General features: G+C 36.6%; 2 protein-coding genes across 3 annotated transcripts; both read left to right on the top strand.

Annotated features, from left to right (window-relative positions):
* The first annotated feature begins 492 nt into the window (after window positions 1-492).
* Window positions 493-10,702, top strand: LOC135760424 (uncharacterized). 2 transcript variants are annotated; one of them, XM_065274409.2, is made up of 8 exons: window positions 493-601; window positions 6,528-6,571; window positions 7,395-7,739; window positions 7,838-8,086; window positions 8,276-8,378; window positions 8,778-8,820; window positions 9,007-9,251; window positions 9,447-10,702. In XM_065274409.2, the coding sequence occupies exons 2-8, from the start codon at window positions 6,529-6,531 to the stop codon at window positions 9,505-9,507; spliced, it is 1,089 nt and encodes a 362-aa protein (XP_065130481.1). In that variant the 5' UTR covers window positions 493-601; window position 6,528; the 3' UTR covers window positions 9,508-10,702. The 2 variants fall into 2 exon arrangements, with proteins under 2 accessions (XP_065130481.1, XP_065130480.1); XM_065274408.2 differs by having other exon boundaries at window positions 8,775-8,820.
* A 3,130-nt stretch (window positions 10,703-13,832) lies between these two features.
* LOC135760433 (uncharacterized) lies at window positions 13,833-22,365 on the top strand. Its single transcript, XM_065274416.2, has 9 exons — window positions 13,833-13,926; window positions 14,477-14,701; window positions 14,885-14,958; window positions 16,264-16,436; window positions 16,592-16,635; window positions 19,511-19,840; window positions 19,930-20,178; window positions 20,372-20,462; window positions 22,298-22,365. The coding sequence occupies exons 5-9, from the start codon at window positions 16,593-16,595 to the stop codon at window positions 22,350-22,352; spliced, it is 768 nt and encodes a 255-aa protein (XP_065130488.1). The 5' UTR covers window positions 13,833-13,926; window positions 14,477-14,701; window positions 14,885-14,958; window positions 16,264-16,436; window position 16,592; the 3' UTR covers window positions 22,353-22,365.
* Window positions 22,366-24,406: the final 2,041 nt, after the last annotated feature.

Genomic DNA, 24,406 nt, shown 5'->3' with positions numbered 1-24,406 from the left:
GTAAATCATGATGTAAAAGAGAAGCTGTGTTAGTTACAGAGTCAGGAGCTGTCTAGGTCTGCTGAATGTCACTCAGTCTTGCAGCAACAGATTCTAAAAATAAAAATGAGGAAGACACTTTTCTGCAAGTCACAATGTATATGTATATGTATATATTAGGGTGGTCCTTATAATGGGTCAAATTTTAGAGGTTGCTCAAAGCCTTTGAATATTTCTAAAATCAAATTTTGCAAAAACTGTACTAGACATATCACAACTAAAACAGGAGGGTTAATTGCATAGAGCATGGTCAAAAAAGTCCATTGCTGAATAAATAAATATATATAAAAGTATATATTATTAAACAATTATATATGCTAGCATTTGTGTATCACATAATACACATTTGTGTTAAACATTGTGACCCAAATCTATATATATGTATGTATGTATATTTGTGCATGTAAAACAAGATAGAAAAGTCCCGCTCTGAAGATCTCTTTGTGTTTGTGGCCGGAGGAGAAGCAGACAGGAGGAAGTATTGAGACTGCAGACTTGTCAGATAAACTTCTCTGCTGCAGACAATAAAACAACTGGACACAGAAGACGACGATAAAGCAAGGTCAGACTAAAGCTCTCTTAATATAGTTTATATTATATTATTATAAATATCAATAATTATCATGGATTTTAATTATGTAGACAATCCATAGAAATTTGTACATGTAGCAGTACATGAGTTAAAACTATTTACCTTATGATTTTGTAAGGAGCCACCCATCGACACAACGACTGTATCCAATGCCGTGGGTGAAAGGAATTTTGTATTCTTTCCTACCTTAGCGCTTCTATAAAAATAATTCAATTTATTAGGTTTCAATTTATTTCTTTGACCTCTGTGTTTAAATTGTAATCTGACTCCCAATTTATTATAATATGAATTTAGTGCATTATACCAATTATCTGTAGATCATAATTTAGGTTTTTTGATTATTTATAAATTCTCATAATCTTAGTTATTCATTCATCAGGGACCTGAAATCGCAGAGAGTAGGCTACCCAGCTAGCAGAAAAAGTTCTAAGAACTTTCCCTGAAAGTTTCCAAGGTTCCCAAAAACATTCTGCCAACGTTAAAAGTGTCCAGTTTTCTTTAAGTTCTAGGAACGTTTCTGGGTTGTCTGAACATTAGAGGAATGTTTGATTTTGCCATTTTTAAACGTTATGACAATGTCATGTTTTAATGTTCACACAATGTTTAAAAAACAACTGTTTATTATATTGACTTGTTTGATTGTTATGTAAATGATAGAGAAACATTGCATTTTATTGTTTTATAAAACATTATTTCTGAATGTTCAGTAAATATATTGCTGTAGAACATTGGTTCCCAAATCCAGTCCTCGGGACCCCTCTCCCAGCATGTTTTAGATGTCTCCTTATATGAAACACCTGATTCCACTCATCAGGCTAGGCTGGAAGGCGTGATTTTTTTCCCCAAACCAGTTCAGATAGGAGTTTTACTTAAACATGAGCTCAGGGGCAGAAAGAAATTTGATTGGTTCACAAAAATGACCAATGAAAGTCCTCAACCGGAGCCTTCAAGGCAGCTTCTGCAGTGAAGCAGTTCGAGCTCACCGTTGGTCAGGTGAGTAGCGCAGATGGTTAGATAGGAATGTGACTGGTTTTGAATTCAGCTCAAAATGTTTCGAGCGTTTAAGTTACGTGTGTCCATGTTTTCACGTGTCCGTGGCACGACTTTCATTTTCGTGCCAGTTTCACCTGTTGGTTACTCAATTGTTTTTCCTATTTTTTTACCATTGTCGCTTGGGATTGAGGTTAGAACAACTTTCTGTTACATAAAATGACATCCTAATCCAAACCCAACTCTAACCCCAACATCAAGTGAAAACAGTTTAAATTGCTGACAAATAAACGTATAAACCACTGCCATTCTAACCCAGACCCAACTTCATCCTCACGCGAAAACAGTTTAAAAATAAAAAAAAACACAAATCTAACCCCAATCCCAATCAACAATGGTTTGAAAAAAGGAAAAAAAATTGAGTAACCAACACGTGAATCTGGCACGAAACTGAAAGTCATGCCACGGAAACGTGAAAACGTGGAAACACGCAACTTAAATGCTCAAAACATTTCAAGCTGAATTCAAAACCAGTCACATTCCTATCTAACCATCTGCGCTACTCACCTGACCAACGGTGAGCTCGAACTGCTTCACTGCAGAAGCTGCCTTGAAGGCTCCGGTTGAGGACTTTCATTGGTCATTTTTGTGAACCAACCAAATTTCTTTCTGCCCCTGAGCTCATGTTTAAGTAAAACTCCTATCTGACTGGTTTGGGGAAAAAAATCAAGCAGCTGGCGGGAGCCTGATGAGTGGAATCAGGTGTTTCATATAAGGAGACATCTAAAACATGCTGGGAGGGGGTCCCGAGGACTGGATTTGGGAACCACTGCTGTAGAAAACACAATTCACTTATTAGGTTTAGGGGCCAGTTGTTCAAAGAGTTTAATCTGGATCAAAATGATCCGGATTTGGAAATCACATTTTTTCCTATTCAGGATCAGGTAATCCGTCTTACTTTTATGCCGGTTTTTCAAAGCAACATTGGACTGGATCAGCCTGATCCAGATACACAGTTTTCAAGATTACCAAATCCAGATTACCTGTGCTCTAAATGGGACAACATATCACAACATGGGCTACCAGCTATGTAAAGAACAGGTAGAAGAGCCAAAATGGGGTCACTGTAAGAGTTTTTTATTTTGAGACAAAACACAAAAATAACAAACATCCACTTCCATTCATAATTTCTTTTATGACCCCTCATCTGAGTTACAAAAAATAAAAAAACAAATATACATTAACAAAGTCATTGTGGATATTTTGAAAACGTCTTAAATAAAATGGCTAAATGTCCAATAGTTAACAAAATAAAGAATGTTCAGGGAGTTTTTTTATCTGAGGAGAGACCAGCATTTCCAAGCTCTGCTTTTAGGAGGCGGATCTGAAGTTTTGCTTTGGTTAGCTGCAGTTTGGTCAGCTTGATTTGTTCCTCTGCCAGGAGTATCTGTGCTTCTGCTCTTTCAGTCTCTCGTTTTAGAAGTAATTCATAGGCATCATCATTATTTTTCTGCAAAGGAAGCTTCAAGCGTCTTTTCTGAGCTCCTGTGACTGCTGGCTCTACCAGTGAGGGTCCAGGTTGAATTTCAATAATAGGGCTGAGATCCAGAATGAATGTTTCCTCTGCATTAGGAGGAACAGGCTCACTTTCCTCTACAATCGTAGGCTCACCCTCCCCTACAACACCTTGAATCCCGTGCAGAGCTTTAGAGTTCTCACCTCCAATAATGTCCAGAACCACATCTGTGTATTCACCTTTCTTAAAGGGTTTGTTGCCTGTTTGGGGGTTTTTGGCTTCAGCAAGGTCCTTTGTTGTTCTGGCCCTCAGATTCTTCCATCTAAATTTAACTTGCTCCAAGGTCCTCTTCTGGCCAGACCCCATTGCATTCACATTCTGGGTGATTTCAACCCAAATGTCTTTCTTCCTTTTGTTAGTCACCATTCCACCAGCAACAGAGCTTCCTACTATTGAGGCATAATGGCACTTAACACCCTCCAGCAGTGCATGGGTTTCTGCAACAGTGAAATTAGGTCCCTTTGAGTCCATGGTTCCACCTCATCTGTTGCAGTGAACATAGTATTTATAGGCCTGGGGCATGATTGATTTAATTGAACACAAGCCACAGCACGTTAGCCAATTGTTGTGTGGGAAATTGCCAGCCATCTTTTATTCAGCTTTTCTCAGAGGACTTGGAGAGAGGCACTGACATGGCAGGTATTGTCCATCGCTACCACCATTTTGGTGGAAGAGGATACCGTCAAAGGGTGTATGTTGAGTGTGCACAACCACTGGAGCAGTACACCACTGAAGAACTGTATGCTCGCTTTCGCTTTGGGAATGCTGATATTAAGTACATTGCAGACCTTGTCAGGCCAAAACTTCAACGGAGAACCCGAAGAAGTCACAGTCTGTCTGTGGAACAACAGGTCCTCATTGGTCTGCGCTTTTATGCATCTGGGACTTTCTACCAAGTAGTTGGTGACAATATAGGAGTGGACAAATCAACTGTGAGTGATGTAGTGAAAGCTGTGTCAATTGCTTAGGCCAGCCTGGTGAATATCCAAGCACCTCATGAGAGGGATTGGGAGTACATCAACCGAAAGGGCAGGGGCAGCATCAATATCCAACTTGTGGGCGATGCTGACCTCATCATCACAAACTGTGTCGTGAAGTGGCCTGGGTCTGTTCATGATGCACGTATCCTGAGAGAGAGTGCTTTATACAGAGAGCTCCAAACCAACCGACCGGATGGCATAATATTAGGAGACAGTGCCTATCCACTCCTTCCATGGCTGATAACTCCTTTTCTTGCAGCATCCACACCAGCGCAGGCACGCTTCAACACTGCTCATTGCAAAACAAGATGTGCAATTGAATGTTTAAACGGAGTTCTGAAGAGGCGCTTTGAATGCCTTAACTACTTGCGAGTGGAACCACAGGGTGCATGCAACATAATACTAGCATGTATCGTCCTGCACAACATCGCTACCAGGCGCAATGTCCCTCTCTGTGATGATGTTTATGATGCACCTGAGCTGTTTGAAGAACCAGACCAACCTCTGGCATTCTGTCAGAATGAGGGACTGAGTGGACGTATAGTAAGGGATGCAATTGTTAGACATTATTTTTGACAGGCTCATCTCTGATGATTGTTTCTTTGAAATTAATATACGGTGATGAATTGAATATAATATTTTTGTTTGTTATTGAAATCTGTTTCGGGGATTATTTCATATTTCATTGTTTTTACTTTACTGAATAGCTTAATTGGTAGCCTATGTCTACTATATCTACTTTATCACTGTTACGGTTACACAAGTCAAGTGCAAAATAAAAGTATATACACTAAAGGAAACAAATGTGTTATTTGACCAATTCTAAAAATTTTCTAAATTTCCCTCCTGGAATCCACCTTTAAATCCTACCCCCTGTTGGGATCAGGATAATCCAGTTTTTTTGGATCAAAGTTATCCAAATCCTACTGACAAGTTTTGAACAACACAAACTGAAGGTTTGATCCAGATTAGAACTAGGATTGGATTCTGTGATCTAATCTGATTTCAGATTCCTTCTTTCCCTTTTGAACAACCCATTTTCAAGATTTGATCCAATCCGATAACTAAAATCCGATCAGCTTACCTTTGAACAACTGGCCCTAGATGTTGATGTTTTGTTTCATTTTAAGTCACCATTATTGTGATTAGTGTTTGTTTTAGTTGGACTCTTGACACTTGACTTTTTGCTTGCTATTTTTTTCCCTGGTTGTGTTAACTTTGTGTTAATGCACCACATTTGTTATGAACATGTAAAGTTACAAATGTGACAAATAAAATTGTTAAAAAATCCTTATTTATCCATGTTGCAGTGCATGTTGGGAATCCTGAATGAGATTTGTAATTTGTTAATACACAGCATGAATTGCAGCATGAAGTTTTTCATTTAATTGTCACCATTGTTGAGATTCATACTCTGATTCTTGAATTCTTGAGGCAGGTTCCAGCTTCAAACATCTATTAAAGAATATCATACAGAATATGATTCAATTCCAATTAATTAAAATAATAAATAGTTGCAAAAGTTACAAAGTCTTACCTGGCAATAGACACTCTGGCTATAGAGTACTCCCAAAATGGATATAATACACATATAGGATGTTTCTTGTTAAAGATTTCTTCCATTATGTTTGAATACACACAAAGATTGTGCAGGAGCTTCTTGCTAAAGGATGCAAGACACCTCCCATACGAATATTAACCATGGTTTTATTGTGGTAAAAGTGTAGTAACCATGTTTTTTTGGTGTATTGATTACTATAAGCAAAACTATGGTTTTACTACACTAACCATGGTTTATCTATGGTTTTTGAAAACCATAGTTGTCAAAACCATGGTTATTTTGTGGTTACCTTGGTTTTACTAGTAACCATGTTTTTTTGGTTTTAACGGTTTTGTAAGGGCTCTTACAGGAGTGCAGTTTATGCCTTAAGTTCTGAACTTTAGTACACTTTCTCTTAGAATTATAAAAATTAGACAAAATCGCACCATTACCTTTAAAATGATACCACACATAAAAATACAATTGCAATCTTAGAACCACATATACATTCGATCATATATTCTCAGCAGACACCTAGTTTTGTGAACGTAAAGGCTAAGAAGACTATTCAGGGTAAAAACCTTTGTGATGAAGAGATTAGGAGAACAAAAGATCAAATTTAGGTTTTATTGCTTTACAGTGTCTTTCCATCAACAAACTCGAAGTTGATTGTTTAACATTCTGTCCTACAATTTGAATACATTATTCATTATGCAATTACAATAATAAATATGTCTCTACTAAGTTAACTAAAAACTATACACATCTATTGTTACCATTTTTGTGATGTAAAATCTTTATGTCTTACAGAATGTTTGCTCTTTTCTCTCTAATCTGTCTGCTTGTGATCCCAGGTAAGACTGAAAACTGACTTCATATGTTATTTTCTTTTACTAAGCATTACAAATTTTGGCTAGTGGTGAGGTCCTGTAACTTATTTTTGTAACGTATTTATGTAACTTATAAATTGAAATGGCTTATTTTAAAAAGAATGAACGTACATTAAACATTTTAAAATAGTAAGTTAAAAAAACTTTTTAAATCTAATTTCCACATTTTATTGCCACAAGTTTTAAAGATGTAGGCTACTGTGTAATTGTTAGAAGGATCTCTTGACAGAAATGCAATATTAAATACAAACTATATCAGTGGTGTATAAAGACCTTGAACCGTGTTTTTTACTTTAAAATGAGCAGTTTTTATCTTCATACATCGTGGGTGGTCTTACATGGAAGTCACCGTCATGTTTCTAAAGCAGCCCTTAACCAGACAAACTGCTCTACAGAGTGTGTTTCAACACTACATTAAATCAGACGACATGTTTGTCCTGTGGCGCAGCTATACTGCAAAAAGGATTTCATGGTGCTGCTGTATCTCACCACTAGATGTCACTAATTCCTACACAGTTGATCTTTAAAATAATTTAAATAATTTTAAATAAAACATGCACTGGTATTATTTTCAACACAGCATTGTGTTAAAAATGAACCAAACCCTGTTGAGTTTTAATTAAAATATACTGGATTTTTAAAAACCACATTCTGGGTTGTTAATTTGGGACCCCAACACTGAGATGAAAATAACCCAGCATTTCTTAGAGTGTACATACAAACATATATTTAAAAAACCTAAATACATCCATAATCCATACTCTAAAATTCATTTGATGTTTTTCAGGAATGTGTAGCCATAACTGGACAGTGAAGTATTCACACAGAGTAAAATGTGTTGTGAAGGGCTCAACCACACGTCTGTCCAGCAGTTTCACCTATCCTTATGGTCTCAATATAACCAAGATATTTTGGACCATAGATCCAGTAAAAGATGAGGAGCCGTCCGATCTGTCTGAAGTACCAGAATATAAAGGCAGAGTTAAAAACAATCTGAATAAGAAACAAAACTTCAATCTCAAGCTGAGTAATATAACAGATGAGGATGAACATATGTACTGCATCAGAATCATTACAAATGTAAAAAAACAAAAATATTTGGGTTATCCTGGAATTCAGCTCAATGTGACAGGTACAGTAAATCTACAGTAACACCATTGTGGTGTCAGAGACTTTATATATTTAACAAATTTGAACTCAATATGTAAACTGTGTTTGTTGTCTTTGTAGAGCTCAGGGTTGAGGTTCCTGAACAGGTTGTAGAGGGAAATTCTGCAGCTTTATTTTGTAAAACCACATGCAACCTTACAAGCAAAACAAACTTTACCTGGTACAAAAACAAAAGTCCTTTATCAGAATCATTCAGAAGTAATAAACTGATACTGCAGTCTGTGAGCAGAGATGATGCAGGAGACTACAGCTGTGCTGTGAAAGGAGATGAAGATCTGAAATCTCCTCCTGTCACACTTACTGTCAGATGTGAGTATATTATTATTAATATTTCATTTTATATTCTGACACTTAAATCTCATCAGGGTCTGTATTACCTCACTGAACTCATAGCAGATGGGAAGATCACAATGAAGATAAAGACCGACTTTGCCATATGCTTTGCTTTTTTACATTAATATTCGACTATTTAAACAAAACACATCCATGTCTCTGAAGCTTCCTCTTCAGCTGGCAGCAATACAGTTCTGCACATAACTGCAGCAATCGCGGCTGCGCTCATCTGCATCTGCATTGTTGTTGCAATAATAAGAATCATAAGGTAGGTAAAAAGCCTAACATAAACCCTCTATTGTACACTTAAAATATGTTGTTATACATTAAAGTACTGTAGTGGTTCTCCAACTTTACGGCATTCGCCCCCCTTATGTATCACTTTGTGTCCAACCAAAAAAAATGTATTACATGAAACGATTTTAACCTGAGAAGTTAATTGAACAACACATATTAAATTATACAATGTAGTGCTGATGGTTAGTAGACTTTTTCTAAGATTAAATTTATGATAAATTCATGTATTTCACATAAAATATCGTAAAACTGCCCAGACCATCTTGCTTTCCCCATGCCACCAATTTAAAAGCCACTGCTTTAAAGGTGCACCAAAATAAAAAGAGTTTCTCTGATGTCATTTTTCTTCCTGTTTTCTTCTTTCCAGCAGAAAGATTGCAGATACTGGAATCAGAAGCGACAGATCAAAACAGGCAAGTCTAGCAGCTATTTTACCAGATTTTAACTTTTTAACTACACATTTTCCAAGCTGTGTTTACCTGGGAATCAAACCTGTGATTGTTGTGTCCCAATAGTGCCGTGCTCCATAAGTTGCGCCACAAAAACATTACATTATGATGTTATTGACAGCATCATTGATCATCAGTGTGTTTATTTAGGAGAACATCAGTGTGACAACGACAGATCAGATAAGCTCACATCTCACATCATATGATTCAAAAACAACCAATGATTTAATGTACACCAGCATTACTTTTCAAAGACCCAGTGCATCCAGCGGGGATCAGAATGATGAAGATGCTGATGAGGTTCAGTACGTCAGTGTCAGTCACCACAAAACCACACAGAAGAACAACGTAGATGCTGAAGCTCATGATATCAACCGTCCTGCTATTTCATCCAGGTAAAACACACATTGGTAAGGCAAGCATCACTGGGAATCATTTTAATATTCATCAAACAACCTCTTAAATGAGTGCATTTCTCAGATCTTGCGGTTTGTGAGTAGAAGCTAGTTTTTGCTGTCTGGGTAACTCAGACTGTTTAAGTTTGTTAAACCTGGTTTTGTGAATGATTAATTATAATTTTTGTTGAACAGATCTAACGGTGGACTCATGGAAGATTTCTCTGTCATCTACAGCAGCATCAATGTCCCGTAAAGAATTTCAGCACGAGTTTAACCCAAAATCCTTGGCAGAACTTTTAAAGCTTATGGGGGCAGTTTCTCAGACTAAAACACATGTTTGAGCTGCTTTAATTAAAAAATTTCTTGCACTGACGTATATATCAATGCCATTGTTTTGTGTTAAGATGCACAACAGTGTTGTTTTTTGTTAGGTATGTTTGTATAAACTACTTTAATGTCCTAATATAACTAAGGCCTCGTCCTGGATTAATCTAAACCGTGTCCAGGAGACTAACCCCTAATGCATTATATATACTGTTTATATCCTACAATAAAATAAACGATACAACTTTAAGTTCATTGATTATTTATTTAGCTAGGCCTCCTAATACTAAGCAAACAATGTTTTGCCATTATTAAAAGCGAACTATAATGTGCAGTTTCACCTCACAACCAGTAGAGGACAGCAGCGCTTGTGGATAATCATGTTTGTGGAGAGAGCGGTTCCACCCTTTAAAGGCAGGGTATCTGATTTGATCCAGAAACATTTTTAGTTATGCTGGTTAAAAGTGTCCTCACATCCTGACAGCAGTCACTGTGTTAAGTTGTTTAAATGTTTTTTTATAAATGTGTCATCTGTGAAAGGCGTAGGACCTAAAAATGCTCAACAAATCATTGAACTCGGACCGAAGGCAATAATTGGACACATGCAATTTTTGTCTCTCATCTGTCAATGTGTTTTGCATGCCACTGCACAACCTGTTCACACAGACACCATAATCATCAGAGTGTTCACATGCGCTCACCTCCTGTCTGCAAAAAGAGGGGGAATGGCAAACTTTCCTGCTGAATTGACAACCTGCACAGGAGCCACAAGACTCAAGAAATACAACAACGACGAATTAGTGTAATGATATACTACTAAGTTACATCTAAAGTACTGAAAAAGTGCTTTAACTAATTCTGATTTAAAACAGTTGTTTATGTTGGTCATTTTGGTAATGTTATTCACTTTGTACTGCAAAGTTTTCTCACTGGTGAATGATATGTGGACCGCGGGATGTCTGGTCTTTGCGTGTTCATGTGTTTTAGAGGAGGCGTGGATTTGGATGGTGGTTTAAATGGAGGGTGGGATCATGATTTCAGTGCTAGTAGGCTACTGTTTTCAAAATCAGATACCCTGCCTTTAAAAGCAAACTATAATATGCAGTTTCACAACCAGCAGAGGGCAGCAGTGCTGATGGATAATCATGACACGCCATTGGCAATGTTGTATTGAACAATGTTTATGTAATTATTTCATGGTTTACAAAGCTTGATAAAGTTTATACAATTAAAAAAAACATTTGGAATTACAATTGGTCTGTTTTGTAGATTTGTATTATCAACTGCATAACAGGAGGTTTTGTGTACTTTTTTAAGTGTACTTAATGTTTAAATTAGATGAAGATGATATGCAATGTTATATATAGAGCTTTGAAAAGTAAAGTTAGTAAAAGAAAAAAAAACCTGCAAGTATACAAATATGCATTTTCATTTTATACAAATATTTTGCATTAGTTTCTCTGGACATCTTACTGATTTTTGCAGTAAATGTGTTTCTGCACAGTAAAATCCCCAGTGTTAAATTAACACTGCTCGGTGTTTATATAATCCACACCAAGATTGGTGTTAAAAAAACACTAAATCAGTGTTAAAGTGAATAAGATAATGAAGTGATTGAGTCATTAATAGTGAACACCTGCTGGTCATTTTGTGTCAAATCAACTGAATTTTGGAATTGTTCCTGTCTTAAAAAATTTATTTTGTTGACTCTTTTTCTGGAGAAAGTAATACTAAAATGAGGAAGAAAGCCAAATTATTAAATGCAATAGATGAAATCACCATAGTTAAATGAACACTAACATCATCTCTGTTTGAAAACTAAAATTACAACTTGCTTGCAGAGTTACATGGATGATAGGTTTAACTTCTAAAGAACTGCTGTTAATCTGGTTAATAAAGTAAGTCACCATTGCTCCGATTAGTGTTTCCTTTAGTTGGGTACTTGGGTCTTGAAATTTAGTGTTAGATTTCTTCTGCTAATTGTGGCAGTGTGTTTATAAAACACATCTGTTAAAGCAGAGGAAGATGAGAGAAGTGAAGTCTATAACTAACACTATGTTAATTAGTATAAAACTTGGGAGTCAATGATATCGTAAAAAAATTTATCACTGAATGTAAGTGTCTAATTTATGTTCTGCCAAACCTGTGAAGCTCCCATGAAATCCAACAGTGCTGTAAAAGTCCACATACCCTGAAGAGTTAAATATTGTTTACCCAAATCTAATCTGTGGTGCAAGACAGACACACTGAGACATCAACAATCAGCCTATAAAACACAATCATGGTGACAATTAACAACAAAGCTTCATGCCGCAATGCATGCTGGGAACCAGGATTGTAGAAAACTCATTCATAAATCCCATCATGCATTGCAACATGACAAAAATTTAGCAACTTTCTTACCATTAACTGTCACCATCGTTGAGATTTGTATCAGAAATCATGAAGTCTCTCTTAAGCAAAAAACAACAACAACAAAAAACACACTAAAGCCGAAAGTATACTAGGGACGTCCGCGTATGCGCGCCGTCCGCATGACGTCATTTTCGTCATCGAGAGGGTCCGCGGCCGGCCGCGCGGACCGTCCGCGTGCAGCCCAAAATTTGAGACCGCGCGGACAGTGCGCGTACAGTCCGCGTACAACAGCGCATGCGCGTGAAAATATTTAGACAGTGCATTCCACTATAAACAATTATACAAAGGAAACAGACAGCATTTGCACACACACTATGGTTTTTCTTCTTTAACTTTTACTTCTTCAAAGAACAGAAAGCTCTGGAGCATGTTTGTTTGATTCCTGTTCTTTGTTGTCTTGTTGTTTGTTCTAAACTGTGTTTGCAATGGTGGATGAGTTACTTTTCTTCACCTACCATAATGTTTTAATGTACTGTAAATGTCGCCAAATCAGTGCTGCCCTGACAGCCTGTTAGACTAATAATTTGAATAAGAAATCATTTGTATTGCGTATAGTGTCGAACGCGGCCATCCGCGTGTAGCCGCGGGGAGTATACTCGAAAAGCTGCGCGGACGCGTGCGCGCGCGAGCCGGACGCGGACGCGGAAAAAAAGTATACCGCGGCCTTTAAGCGTTACAGCAGTCTCATTCAATACACTGTCATTTGCATAGAGCTTTTTATATGTCTGTTTCTTCATAATAAATTTGTGACCAAATGTTTCAATAATTTGTAGAGTAGAAAATAATAAAAATAAACAATCTGAGAAGGTCTGGAAGGGCTTCCCTCTACATGAAGCAATGAACAAGTGGTTTTACTAAAACATTGTTGCTATTGCTAAAAGAGGAGAGTTAGATTAATGAAGGTCAAGGGACAAATGCCTAACTAAAGGAAACACTAATCACAGTAATGGTGACTTCAAATGAACTCATAACAAACACAAACTTAAGATTTAATGTGATATATTTTGTGGCAAATGTCTATTTGACTTGTGAGACATCACGTCAGAAAGAAGATTTGTCTACTAAATCACGCGTGTGGATGCTGGAATAGTTGAGCACTTTTTTTTGTATTTTGTTCTGACAGCTGTTTAGAAGTTAAACTTATCCATTTAGAAAATAACTCTGCAAGTTATCTTTTTATTTTTCAAACAGAGATGCTGATAGAGAGGCAAACGTGAAAGATTGCAGCTTTTGGAGGCATACACCCAACCATATTCATCTATTGCATTTAATAATTTGTCTATCTTTATTATTTTAGTATTTTCTCCAGAAAACGAGTCATCAAAATAAAAATTTAGAGACAGGAAAATGTCCAAAATGTAATTGATTTGAATGACCAGCAGGTGTTCACCATTAATGTCTTAATCATCACTTCATTATCTCATTAACTTTAACACTGATTCAGAGTTATATTTTTAACACCAGTCTTTTTTAACACCGATCTTGGTGTGGATTATATAAACACCAAATAGTGTTGATTTAACACTGGTAGAGTTAATTTAACACTGGGGATTTTCCTGTGTGTGTTTGGATTTGCTATTGTGTTTATTTAGTGTTGTTTTACTCTAGCCTATGAGATAATTTAATCCATTCACCATTTAAACACAAAAGCCAGCAGTTTGTTCTGTTTCAGTGAGCTTTGTTGGATTAAACCATTTCCACTTGTTAAGGTCTCAGACTGGAGGTACTGTAGCTTTAAGAGCTGATTTGGAAACCTGTGACTCACAGTCATTTTTAAAACTTTAACATAACGCTTCAAAGTTTCACCTCTGGCCTTAGAGGAAATGAGGGCGATAAAAAGTGCACACATGAAAAGTGTGAAGATTGGTCCCAACCAGTTGATCAAAAATAGTCAGTCAAATAGCTCCTCTGATTCTTTTTCTCATGTTTCCAGGTAAGTCAATCTGTTTTTACTCACTTTAAATGAAGTTGTTTTATAGCATATACTCTTTATTAATGTCATATTTCATAAGGTTGCCATTAAACCGAAATAGCGATTGTCTTATTTTGCCCGTGGAGATGTATATCCGGCTTATGAAATGAAGAAAGTTAGGGCTTGACTTGAATTCATCCATCGAGAACTGATTGGATCGTTTAAAGTTGGGTAGATGTGTTTAACTTTTGCCCCCTGTCTTTAGCAAGTGTACTGCAGTGTGAAATGTGTTTTAGTGAGTGAGAAGCTTGTGTTGAGAGTTTTGCAAATAGTGCATAACTACCTAAACTTGTTTAAGGTTTGGCCAAATGATTGAATGATTTGACAAATGGGTTTAAGCCACTGCTAAGAGCAGGGTTTAGAGTTTTAGCAATTCAGAAAAAAATGTAACAACACAGAAACAACTAACAACAGAAAGGCATGTCTCAACCTCCGATTTCCTAAAACTATTCAGTTATGGCTATTTGTGTGTGTCAAATGTAATGCTTTTGTTTGGTTGGTTTGATTTCAGACATCTCTTGACAGATAACTGGCAGAGTTTACTGTACAAACATGATATTGTGACATTGACACTTGTTCGATCAGCAGTATCTGTTGCAGTAGTTATTATTAAACATTTCTCGCCACAGTTAAAAGGGAAAGAGGAAGTATAGTATTGTCTTGATTCATTTGGTTTCTTTGCTTCTTTGGCTGCACTTCTTGATCTTTCATTGGCATCATTAGACTTAATATCAAGGTAATGTCTTAGATTTCATAACTTATTGATGTTTGGTGTATTTCGAGGGTGATTCTTCTCAGACATTTCTAACTGCAGTAAGGTTTAGTTATAGACTGAAACACTCTAGACATATCCAGTTGTATTTTTCCAATCTTTTCTGTGATGTTCAAGTGTCAAATGAGTCTTTTTGTGTTCATGTAGTTATATTCATTTGGTGAGTGTTAAACACAGCAGAGATGAGGAGCTGAAGTGTTTTTTCTCTTATCCAGTGTCATGTGAGTAAGCTGTGAGTTTATGATAAAATGTCTAAGATTCATGAATGTCACAGTCCTGTTGTGATACAGATGACTTTAGCTGAGGATGCAACATATCATTTAAATGTCCAACCTCTGTTATTTCCCATCAGAGCTTTAAACTTTCGGCTGGAGTTTGTTTGCTTTCCCGCCTTATACCTTTATTGAACTGTGCTTGTTTTTGTCATATACTGTACATTTATGATTATCATGATGTAAAAGATAAGCTGTGTTAGTTACAGAGTCATAGATCTGCTGAATGTTGCTCAATTCTTGCAGCAACAGATTCTAAAAATGAAAATGAGGAAGACACTTAAAAGTGTAGTTTTTATATTTCTGCAAGATTTGAGTCACAAAGTTTAATGTATATGAAGAGTTTGGTTCCAAAACGCAACAAACCCATTTGGACTAATTTGGGCAAAAATGTATTTTCTATACCTAAAAAGTGACGAGATGAAAACCATTATTTTCTGTTACAAACTTTTTTCCGCAAAATGCAATAAATAAATAAATACATTTTTTTTTCCAAAATCTATTGAATCAATATAAAAGTTATTTTTTAAGTAACAAAGTAAATTGATCGACATATGACAGCCTCTGAATGGTCAATACTAATACTAATACCATACAGGCACTGGACCAAAAATACATTGTCAGTCATCGCTCCCAAAATAAATTCAACAGATCATCTTGTTAATGCTATAAATTAATTACAACAACAACAAAATGTCATCATGAAAAAAGTTTTTCATAAGATCCTCTGGGGTCAATGTGTTAGCATGATAGAAGCTTGATGCTGTTGGGAGAACAAGCAACAGATGGCATTTTTCCTTTGCCCGAGTGCCTCTCACATAAATTATTCGATTTACCACCACAGGTTTATCAATACCATCAAAGTATTATTCTGTTTGTTTGTTGATCACGGAGTAGGTGAGGAAAACTAGGATCCGTGTGTATTCAAAGTGCCGCCATTATTGTTTACAATGCGTGGAATGGTGTGCTGTGATTGCTTAAGTGGATTTATTGCATTTTGCAGAGAAGGAGGACTGGCGTTTTCACAGTTTGAAGAAAGGGAGAAAAGATCACAGAATAACACAGCGAATATCGGATTATGCATAAAATTAAGAATTTACTTTGGAATACTTTGTTTTGAAATCAAACTATTCATACATACATATATATATATATATATATATAAGTTTCACTTTTTGAATGGAATTAGTGAAATAAATCAACTTCTATGATTCTTATTATATGACCAGTACCTGTATATGTGTGTATGTGTAGGTATTTGTGCATGTGAAATAAGAAAGAAAAGTCTCGCTCTGAAGATCTCCTTTAGCATTTGTCGCCGGTGGAGACACAATCAGGAGGAAGTATCGAGATATCGGACGTGTCAGATAAACTTCTCTGCTGCAGACAGTAAAACAACTGAACACAGAAGACTACACTAAAGCAAGGTCAGACTAAAACTGTATGAGTTAAAACTATATGATTTGAATACATTATTCATTTTGTAATTACAATAATAAATATTCTTTTACTGAGTTAACTAAAAATCATGCAAATAAACCTCTATTACATTTCTGTTATGTAAAATCTTTATGTCTTACAGGATGTTTGGTCTTTTCTTTGTAATCTGTCTTCTTGTGATTCCAGGTAAGACTGAAAACTGGCATCACATGTTATTTTCTTCAACTTAGCATTTCAAATTTTGGCTACTAGTGAGTTCTTGTAACTTATAACAGTACATTGATATGACTTATTTTGATGAGTTAAAAGAATGAACAAACATTTAAACAATAAAAATAAGTTAAATGACTTGTAAAAGCAATTTGCAATTTTCGTCAGTAAAGCTTAAAAAAATCTAATCTAATTTCCACATTTTATTGTCACGAGTTTTAAAGGTGCACTGTGTAAATGTTAGAAGGATCCCTTGACAGAAATGCAATATAAAATACATAACTTTATTATCAGTGGTGTTTTAAGACCTTGAACTGTGTTTTTTACTTTAAAATTAGCAGTTTTTTATCTTCATACATTGTGGGTCTCCTTACATGGAAGTCACCGTCATGTTTCTACAGCAGCCCTAACCAGACAAACTGCTCTACAGAGTGTGTTTCAACACTACATTAAATCAGACGCCCTGGGCGAACCATCCCTTGGCTGCCCCAGAAAAAAAAGAATTACCCCAAACCCCGCCACCAACATGTATTATTTTATTTTATATAATCTTAAATACAAAAAGGTAACAAGAACAGAGAAAAACATGTAATACAGTATAAACACCCACTCATGCACACACATGCGCGCACACACACACACACACACACACACACACACACACACACACACACACACACACACACACACACACACACACACACACACACACACACACACACACACATGCACACACACATGCGCGCAAACAGACACACACCTGTGAAATCCTGCAAGGATCATGTGGCTGAGGAGGTAGATGGATCCTCATCAGACTCCACAACCATGTCTGTTGCTGCTGTGGAAGTATCTGACTCCTCATTTTGGCCAGTGGGTGCTCTAGCTCAAAAATATTTCAGAAGTGCACCTGAATTTACAATTAAGATACAATATGTAAGTTATATACACTTATTTCACACATGCATCAGTTATTAATATGACCATTACACACATTTTATTAGCATTTGTTAACATCCTATAAACTAAGCATAACACACTACAAATTATTTAAAAAGCTATATCACTGTAGCTTACATAATGCCATGTCAATGTATATTAGAAGTTATTTAAGTTAAAGCAACACCAAAGACTTTTTTTTAACCTTAAAATAACGTTTCCAAAAAAGTTTCAGTGGTTCATCCACTCAAACAGGGTGAACGGCACTTTCACATTCTCTTTGCAGCCCTCTATCGGCCAAAACCGCACTAAAGAAGTTTCCAACCGTCGGGTAGTGGTCCTGTAGTTCGAGTGAAAACTACAAAAACATGTTTTACGGCAGACCTACAATCCAATCAGAGCCAGCTATGCTGCAGTATTTACGACAGTGGTAATGAACAATTACGCTTCTAACCTGTAGGGGGAACAAAGAGCAATAAGTCTTTAGTGTTGCTTTAACATATAGCGTAAAGCAATAAAAAATTACAAAGTCAGGAGGTCTGTGTGAATTAGCACTTTTTGTGTTGCACACACAAACTGTTGCCTATGGGTGAAGTTGCATGACATGATGCCTCAATTCTAATAGTTGCTAGTTCAGCATCACTAAAACCAAATACAGTCGTATTCTGTGGCTAATATCAACAAATTAGCAAGAGACCGAGGCTATTATATATAGCCTATGTTACTACTGTCACTCACGTCGTCACTCATAGAAATCGGCATACCTTTATCTTTTGCCCGTTTCTCCTCATCTTCTTGTCTTCTTTTTCTGAACTGGGCAACTGATGGCTTATTTGGTATTTTAATTTGATCCATGATGATGAAGACTCGACATCATTTACTTTGCATTACATTTTGCCAACAACAACGTCCGTTCGCCCGTCAATCAACCGGAGTCACGTGACGTGAGTCACGTAGATCAGTGGTTCTTAACGTTATTCCTCGAGGCCCACTGCCCTGCACATTTTGTATGTCTCCCTCATTTAACACACCTGATTCAAATCATCAGCTCATTAGAAGAGATTTCAATGAACTGAACTGAGTCTGTCAGATAAAAGAGACATACAAAATGTGCAGAGCAGTGGGCCTCCAGGAATAACGTTAAGAACCACTGACGTAGATGACTATACTTTTTTTCACATAACCCAATTAATTACATGTTCGTAGGTATATGGGTCTATGCTAATTTTAGGAACGAAAAATGCAATTTATTTGGAAGCAGACGCAGCAGTTTGTGTCGTGTGGCCTCTGGCCTGGGATCAGTCAATCCCTCGCTCGCCCCCCTTAAGGCGAGTGAGGGACTTGTAGTCGCAAGTTGTTTCCCCGCCCCCCTCCCCCGTGCCTCTTCTGACACGCACACAACCTGTGTGTATCTCAGCACTAACTTGACATGGAAAGGAGCGGTAGTCTAGAAAACTGTTTTGATATAAAAAACATTTAGGGCGCTCGTGCGCCCTCACAGAGATTGCGCCCTGGGCGTTCGCCCACATTGCCCATAGCAAAAACCGGCCCTGCATGTTTGTCCTGTGCTAGCTACACTGTAAAAAGGATTTCATGGTGCTGCTGTATCTCACCACTAGATGTCACTAAATCCTACACAGTGGATCTTTAAAATAATTTAGATAAAACCTACACTGGGTTATTTTCAACACAGCATTGTTGAGTTTTAATTGAACCTATATTTGATCGTAAAAGACCACATTCTGGGTCGAATATAAACATTTTCTGAGTTAATTGGGACCCTTTTTGACCCAACATTGGGTTGAAAATAACCCAGCATTTTGAAGAGTGTACATACAAACATTTGTAAAAACTTAAATACCTTTATAATCCTTACTCTGAAATTTGTTTGGATTCCTTTCATGTTTTTTTTCAGGAATGTTTAGCCAAACCGGGACAGTGAAATACTCAAGCAGAGTAAAATGTGTCGTGAAGGGCTCAAACACACTTCTGTCCGGCAGTTTCACCCATCCTGATGGTCTCAATATAATCAAGATATTTTGGACCATAGATCCAGTAAAAGATGAGGATCTGTCTGAAGTACCAGAATATAAAGGCAGAGTTGAGTACATTCTGTATGAGAAACAAAACTTCATTCTCAAACTGAGTAATATAACATATGAGGATGAAAATGTGTACTGCACCAGAATCATAACAAATGTAGAAAAAATTTTAGGTTATCCTGGAGTTCAGCTGAAGGTGACAGGTACAGTAAATCTACAGTCTTGTGGTATCAGAGACTTCAACTAAACACATTTAAACTCAATATGTTAACTGTGTTTGTTGTCTTTGTAGAGCTCAGGGTTGAGGTTCCTGAAGAGGTTGTTGAGGGAAATTCTGCAGCTTTATTTTGTAAAACCACATGCAACCTTGCAAGCAGCACAAAATATATCTGGTATAAAAACAAAAGTCCTTTATCAGAATCATTCAGTGGTAATAAACTGATACTGCAGTCTGTAAACAGTGATGATGCAGGAAACTACAGCTGTGCTGTGAGAGGAGATGAACATTTGCAATCTCCAGCTGTCACACTTACTGTCAGATGTGAGTAAATTATTTCATTTTATATTCTGAAACTTAAATCTCATCAGGGTCTATGTGACCTCCCTGAACTCACAGCAGATGGGAAGATCACGAGGAAGAAGTGATAAAGACTGACATTGCCCTTTGCATTTTTAGTATTTATGTTAATATTCAACTATTTAAACAAAACTCATCCATGTCTCGTTCTCTTCAGCTGGCAGCAATACAGTTCTGCACGTAACTGCAGGAATTGCGGCTGCGCTCATCTGCATCTGCATTGTTATTGTAACAATGAGAATCGTAAGGTATACAAAAGCCTAACACAATCCCTCTATTATACACTTAAAATATGTTATCATACATTAAAACACTGGTTCTCAAACTATTTGGCATGCGCCCCCTTTGTGTAGAGTGCATCACTTTGTGTCCCACCAAAAAATTTATGACATAAAAAAAATCTCAAACTAAGAAGTTAAATTAAACAATACAATGTAGTGCTGTTGGGTAGTAGACTTATTTTTCTGAAGGTTTATTTATGATAAATTCATGTATTTTATAAAAATGCCATAAAACTTAACCCCCCATGTGTCATGAATCTCCACATAGGAGAGAGAGAGAACCCAGGCCCAGGTTTAAATGAACATGTAAACAGACTTTATTTACACAGGACACAGAAACAAAAGACCCACGAGGGGGGCAAAACCAGGTAACACAAAAAACTAAGTTGATTTGACAAACTAAACAAAGAACTAGAAAAAAAACTTCTCTTTACTATTACTCTTGACAAGACTAGTAAGTAAATACAAAACGAATCAGCACAGGACAGCAAACACAAGGGCATTAAATAGGGGAGAACTAATGAGTGCAACAGGTGACATAAATCAAACAATAATAGGATAATTAATGAGGAGATGAGGGGGCTGGCTCAGGAGACAAGACCAAAAGCACATTGTTTTATTGTTTTATTAGAATCCCCATTAGCAGCCCATTTAATGGCAGCTAATCTTCCTGCGGTCCTCTTTAAACTTATTCACAACATAAAATTACACAAAGCAATAACAACACAAATTACAATCAAGATAATTCAAACATTGCACTTACATTCAGAAAAAAAATACCATTTGAAAGAACATGACAATTTCCAGCTGGCACTAGATCATTTGCAGCAATTCCTGGGTTACTGTCCTATTAAATTTGTATTTGTTCTGAATTCTGCGTGATGAGACGATTCCAAATAGATATTGCTCTGTAAAGTGATGTGCGTTTCAGAAAATTTGTGCTGGGAAGCGGAAGTTTTATATCACCACCTAGTGCCTGCCTGGAGGTATATAGGTGTCCACTTCCTACAAAAAGATGCTCAGAGAGAAACTGTTGCTGTTTCATAAATACTGCTTTCCACAATATTACAATTAATCGTAATTCAATTTTGTTGTCAACTGTGAGCCAAGAAAGGCGTTTATGCATCAGGGCCACGTTAGTCTTAAAAGAGCACTCGAGGACAGTCCTCTGTGCCCTATTTTGTGCCACTTGAAGCTTACGAAGATGTTTTAGTGATGTAGACGACCATATAATTGGACAGTTTTCTAAATGGCCCAAAACAAGAGACTGGACCACCTGTCTAGCAATGGACATAGGAATATATGACATACATTTTCTGGACATTGCAATACCCTTCCCCATTTTAGCTATCATTCCATCAATATGAGCTGACCAAGACAAGTAAGAATCCAAGGTGATACCCAGTAACTTGGGTTGCATCAAGTTTAGAGAGGGCTGGGTAGTTAGTTTTAATCTTTTCCAGAAACGCATAGATGTTGATTTGTCTACATTTAAAACTAATTTGTTTTCTTTTACCCACTTGCTTATATTCTGCAAATCATGATTTAAAAGATTTGAAACATTTTGAGGATTTTTTGCAGAATGGCCTGAATAAACAAAGCCAGTGCTTTCACACAAAACATGGGCCTGTCATGATATTGCCTCAAGACTAATAATAAAACAAGGACAATAGGGCAGAATCATGACACTCCTGTATATTGCGTCCCCTATGCCCCCATTTTAAAAGCCACTGCTTTAAAAGGATCACCAAATAAAAAGAGTTTATCTGATGTCATTTTTCTTCCCGTTTTCTTCTTCCCAGCAGAAAGATTGCAGAAACTGGAATCAGAAGTGACAGATCAAAACAGGCAAGTTAAGTAACAGCTATTTTACCAAATTTTAACTTAGTTAAACAGTAAAGTGAATTGCAGAGCTTTTCAACTACACATTTTGTCAGCTGTGTTTTTACTTTAACTGGGAATCAAACCTGTGACCTTTGTCTTTCTTTAGTGCCATGCTCTACCATTATGATGTTAATGACAGCATCTTTTCTAATGTCTGATCATCTGTGTGTTTATTCAGGAGAATATCAGCGTGGCAGCAACAGATCAGATAAGCTCGCGCGATTCAAAAACAACCAATGATTTAATGTACACCAGCATTACTCCTCAAAGACCCAGCGGGGATCAGAATGATGGAGATGTTGATGAGGTTCAGTACACCAGTGTCAGTCACAACAAAATCACACAAAAGAACAACAAAGATGGTAAAGCTCAATGTGGGAATGATATCAACCATCCTGAAATTTCATCCAGGTAAAACACACTTTCATTGTTTAGTAAGAGTAATAGTTTTCTAAGTCATCCACCACCCAATCTCTACAGCATTAAACATTTCTCAAATCTTGTGGTTTCTGAGTAAAAGCTTTTAGTTTTTGCTCTCTGGGTACCTCAGTACCAACTGTTTTAGTTTGTTAAACCTGGTTTTGTGAATGATTAATTATAATTTTTGTTGAACAGATCTAACGGTGGACTCATGGAAGATTCCTCTGTCATCTACAGCGGCATCAATGTCCCTTAAAGGATTTCAGCATGAGCTTAAAATGAATTAAAGCAAACTCCTAGCAGAACATTTAGCTTATAAAGGGGTGGTTTCCCTAGTCCCAGATTTAAATGCATGTTTGTCTGCCTTCATTTAAAAACATCTTGCACTGACATATTTTAATTAGTGCCATTGTTTTGTCTATAAAGATGCACACCAGTAATGTTTTTTCTAAGGTTTGTTTGTATAATCTACTTAAATGTCCTAATATAACTAAGGCCTCGTCCTGGATTAATCTAAACCCTGTCCCGGAAACTAACCCCTAATGCATTACTGTTTATATCCTACAATAAAATAAATGATCCAACTTTAAGTTTCATGATTATTTATTTTGCTAGGTCTCCTTATAAGCAAGCAGGATAGTGAAAATATATTATGACAAACCCTTACAAATGCTTGCAGAGAATGGTTTACCAAATCTAAGTTACTGGGTTGATCTTTTTCACATTTTCTAGATTGATAGAAGCACTAGGGACCCAATTATAGCAGCTAAACATGGAAAAAGTCAGATTTTCATGATATGACCCCTTTAATGTTTTGCCATTATTAAAAGCAAACTATAATATGCAGTTTCACTTCACCAGCAGCAGAGGGCAACAGTGCTGATGGATAATCATGACACCCTTTAAGACACGCCACTGGCAATGTTATTTTGATTAGTTAAACAACTTTTCTTTAATTATTTCATGGTTTACAAAGCTTGATTAATTTAATAAAATTTATAAAAACATTTAGCATTTAAATTTGTATTATCAACTGCATTACAGGAGGTTTTGTGTTCATTTTTAAGTGTAATTATGTTTATTATAAATCAGATGAAGATGATATTAAATATTTAAGAGCACCTGTGGTCCGATTCATTATTTTACATTTCCTTTGGTGTGTAAGTGTGTATTAGTTCATGTTAACGATATGCAAAAGGTTCAAACCCCAAAGTAAACAATGACGCGAGTTATCGTTTCCAACGTAAATCTCTTTTCTTGGACTACAACAAACACACAGATTGTAGGCAACAGTTTACTTCCTGGGACTGGTGATGTAGTAAAGACCGACATTATTATAACTCCTCTCGCTTTGGGCTCACAGCCTCTAAGTTAACTTCTGTTAGCAACCGAATCTTTCAAACATGGTAAAGAGCGTCACATTTCTGGCTGATGTGCCAATCACAACATACAGATTAGCTGGCCAATCAGGGACACAGCGCTTTTCAAATCCGTGCGTATCAGGAAGAGAGTGAAATCTGAAGCTTCAAAAATGTACGGTAAGTGGAAAATAATGTGTTTCTTAACCATAAACCACGCGAACACATTATATTATACCAAATACACAA

The sequence above is a fragment of the Paramisgurnus dabryanus genome, chromosome 4 (genome assembly GCF_030506205.2).
Source record: "Paramisgurnus dabryanus chromosome 4, PD_genome_1.1, whole genome shotgun sequence".
NCBI lineage: Eukaryota > Metazoa > Chordata > Actinopteri > Cypriniformes > Cobitidae > Paramisgurnus > Paramisgurnus dabryanus.
The sequence above is the reverse complement of the archived record's forward strand: the minus strand, read 5'-3'. Positions and strand labels throughout refer to the sequence as shown.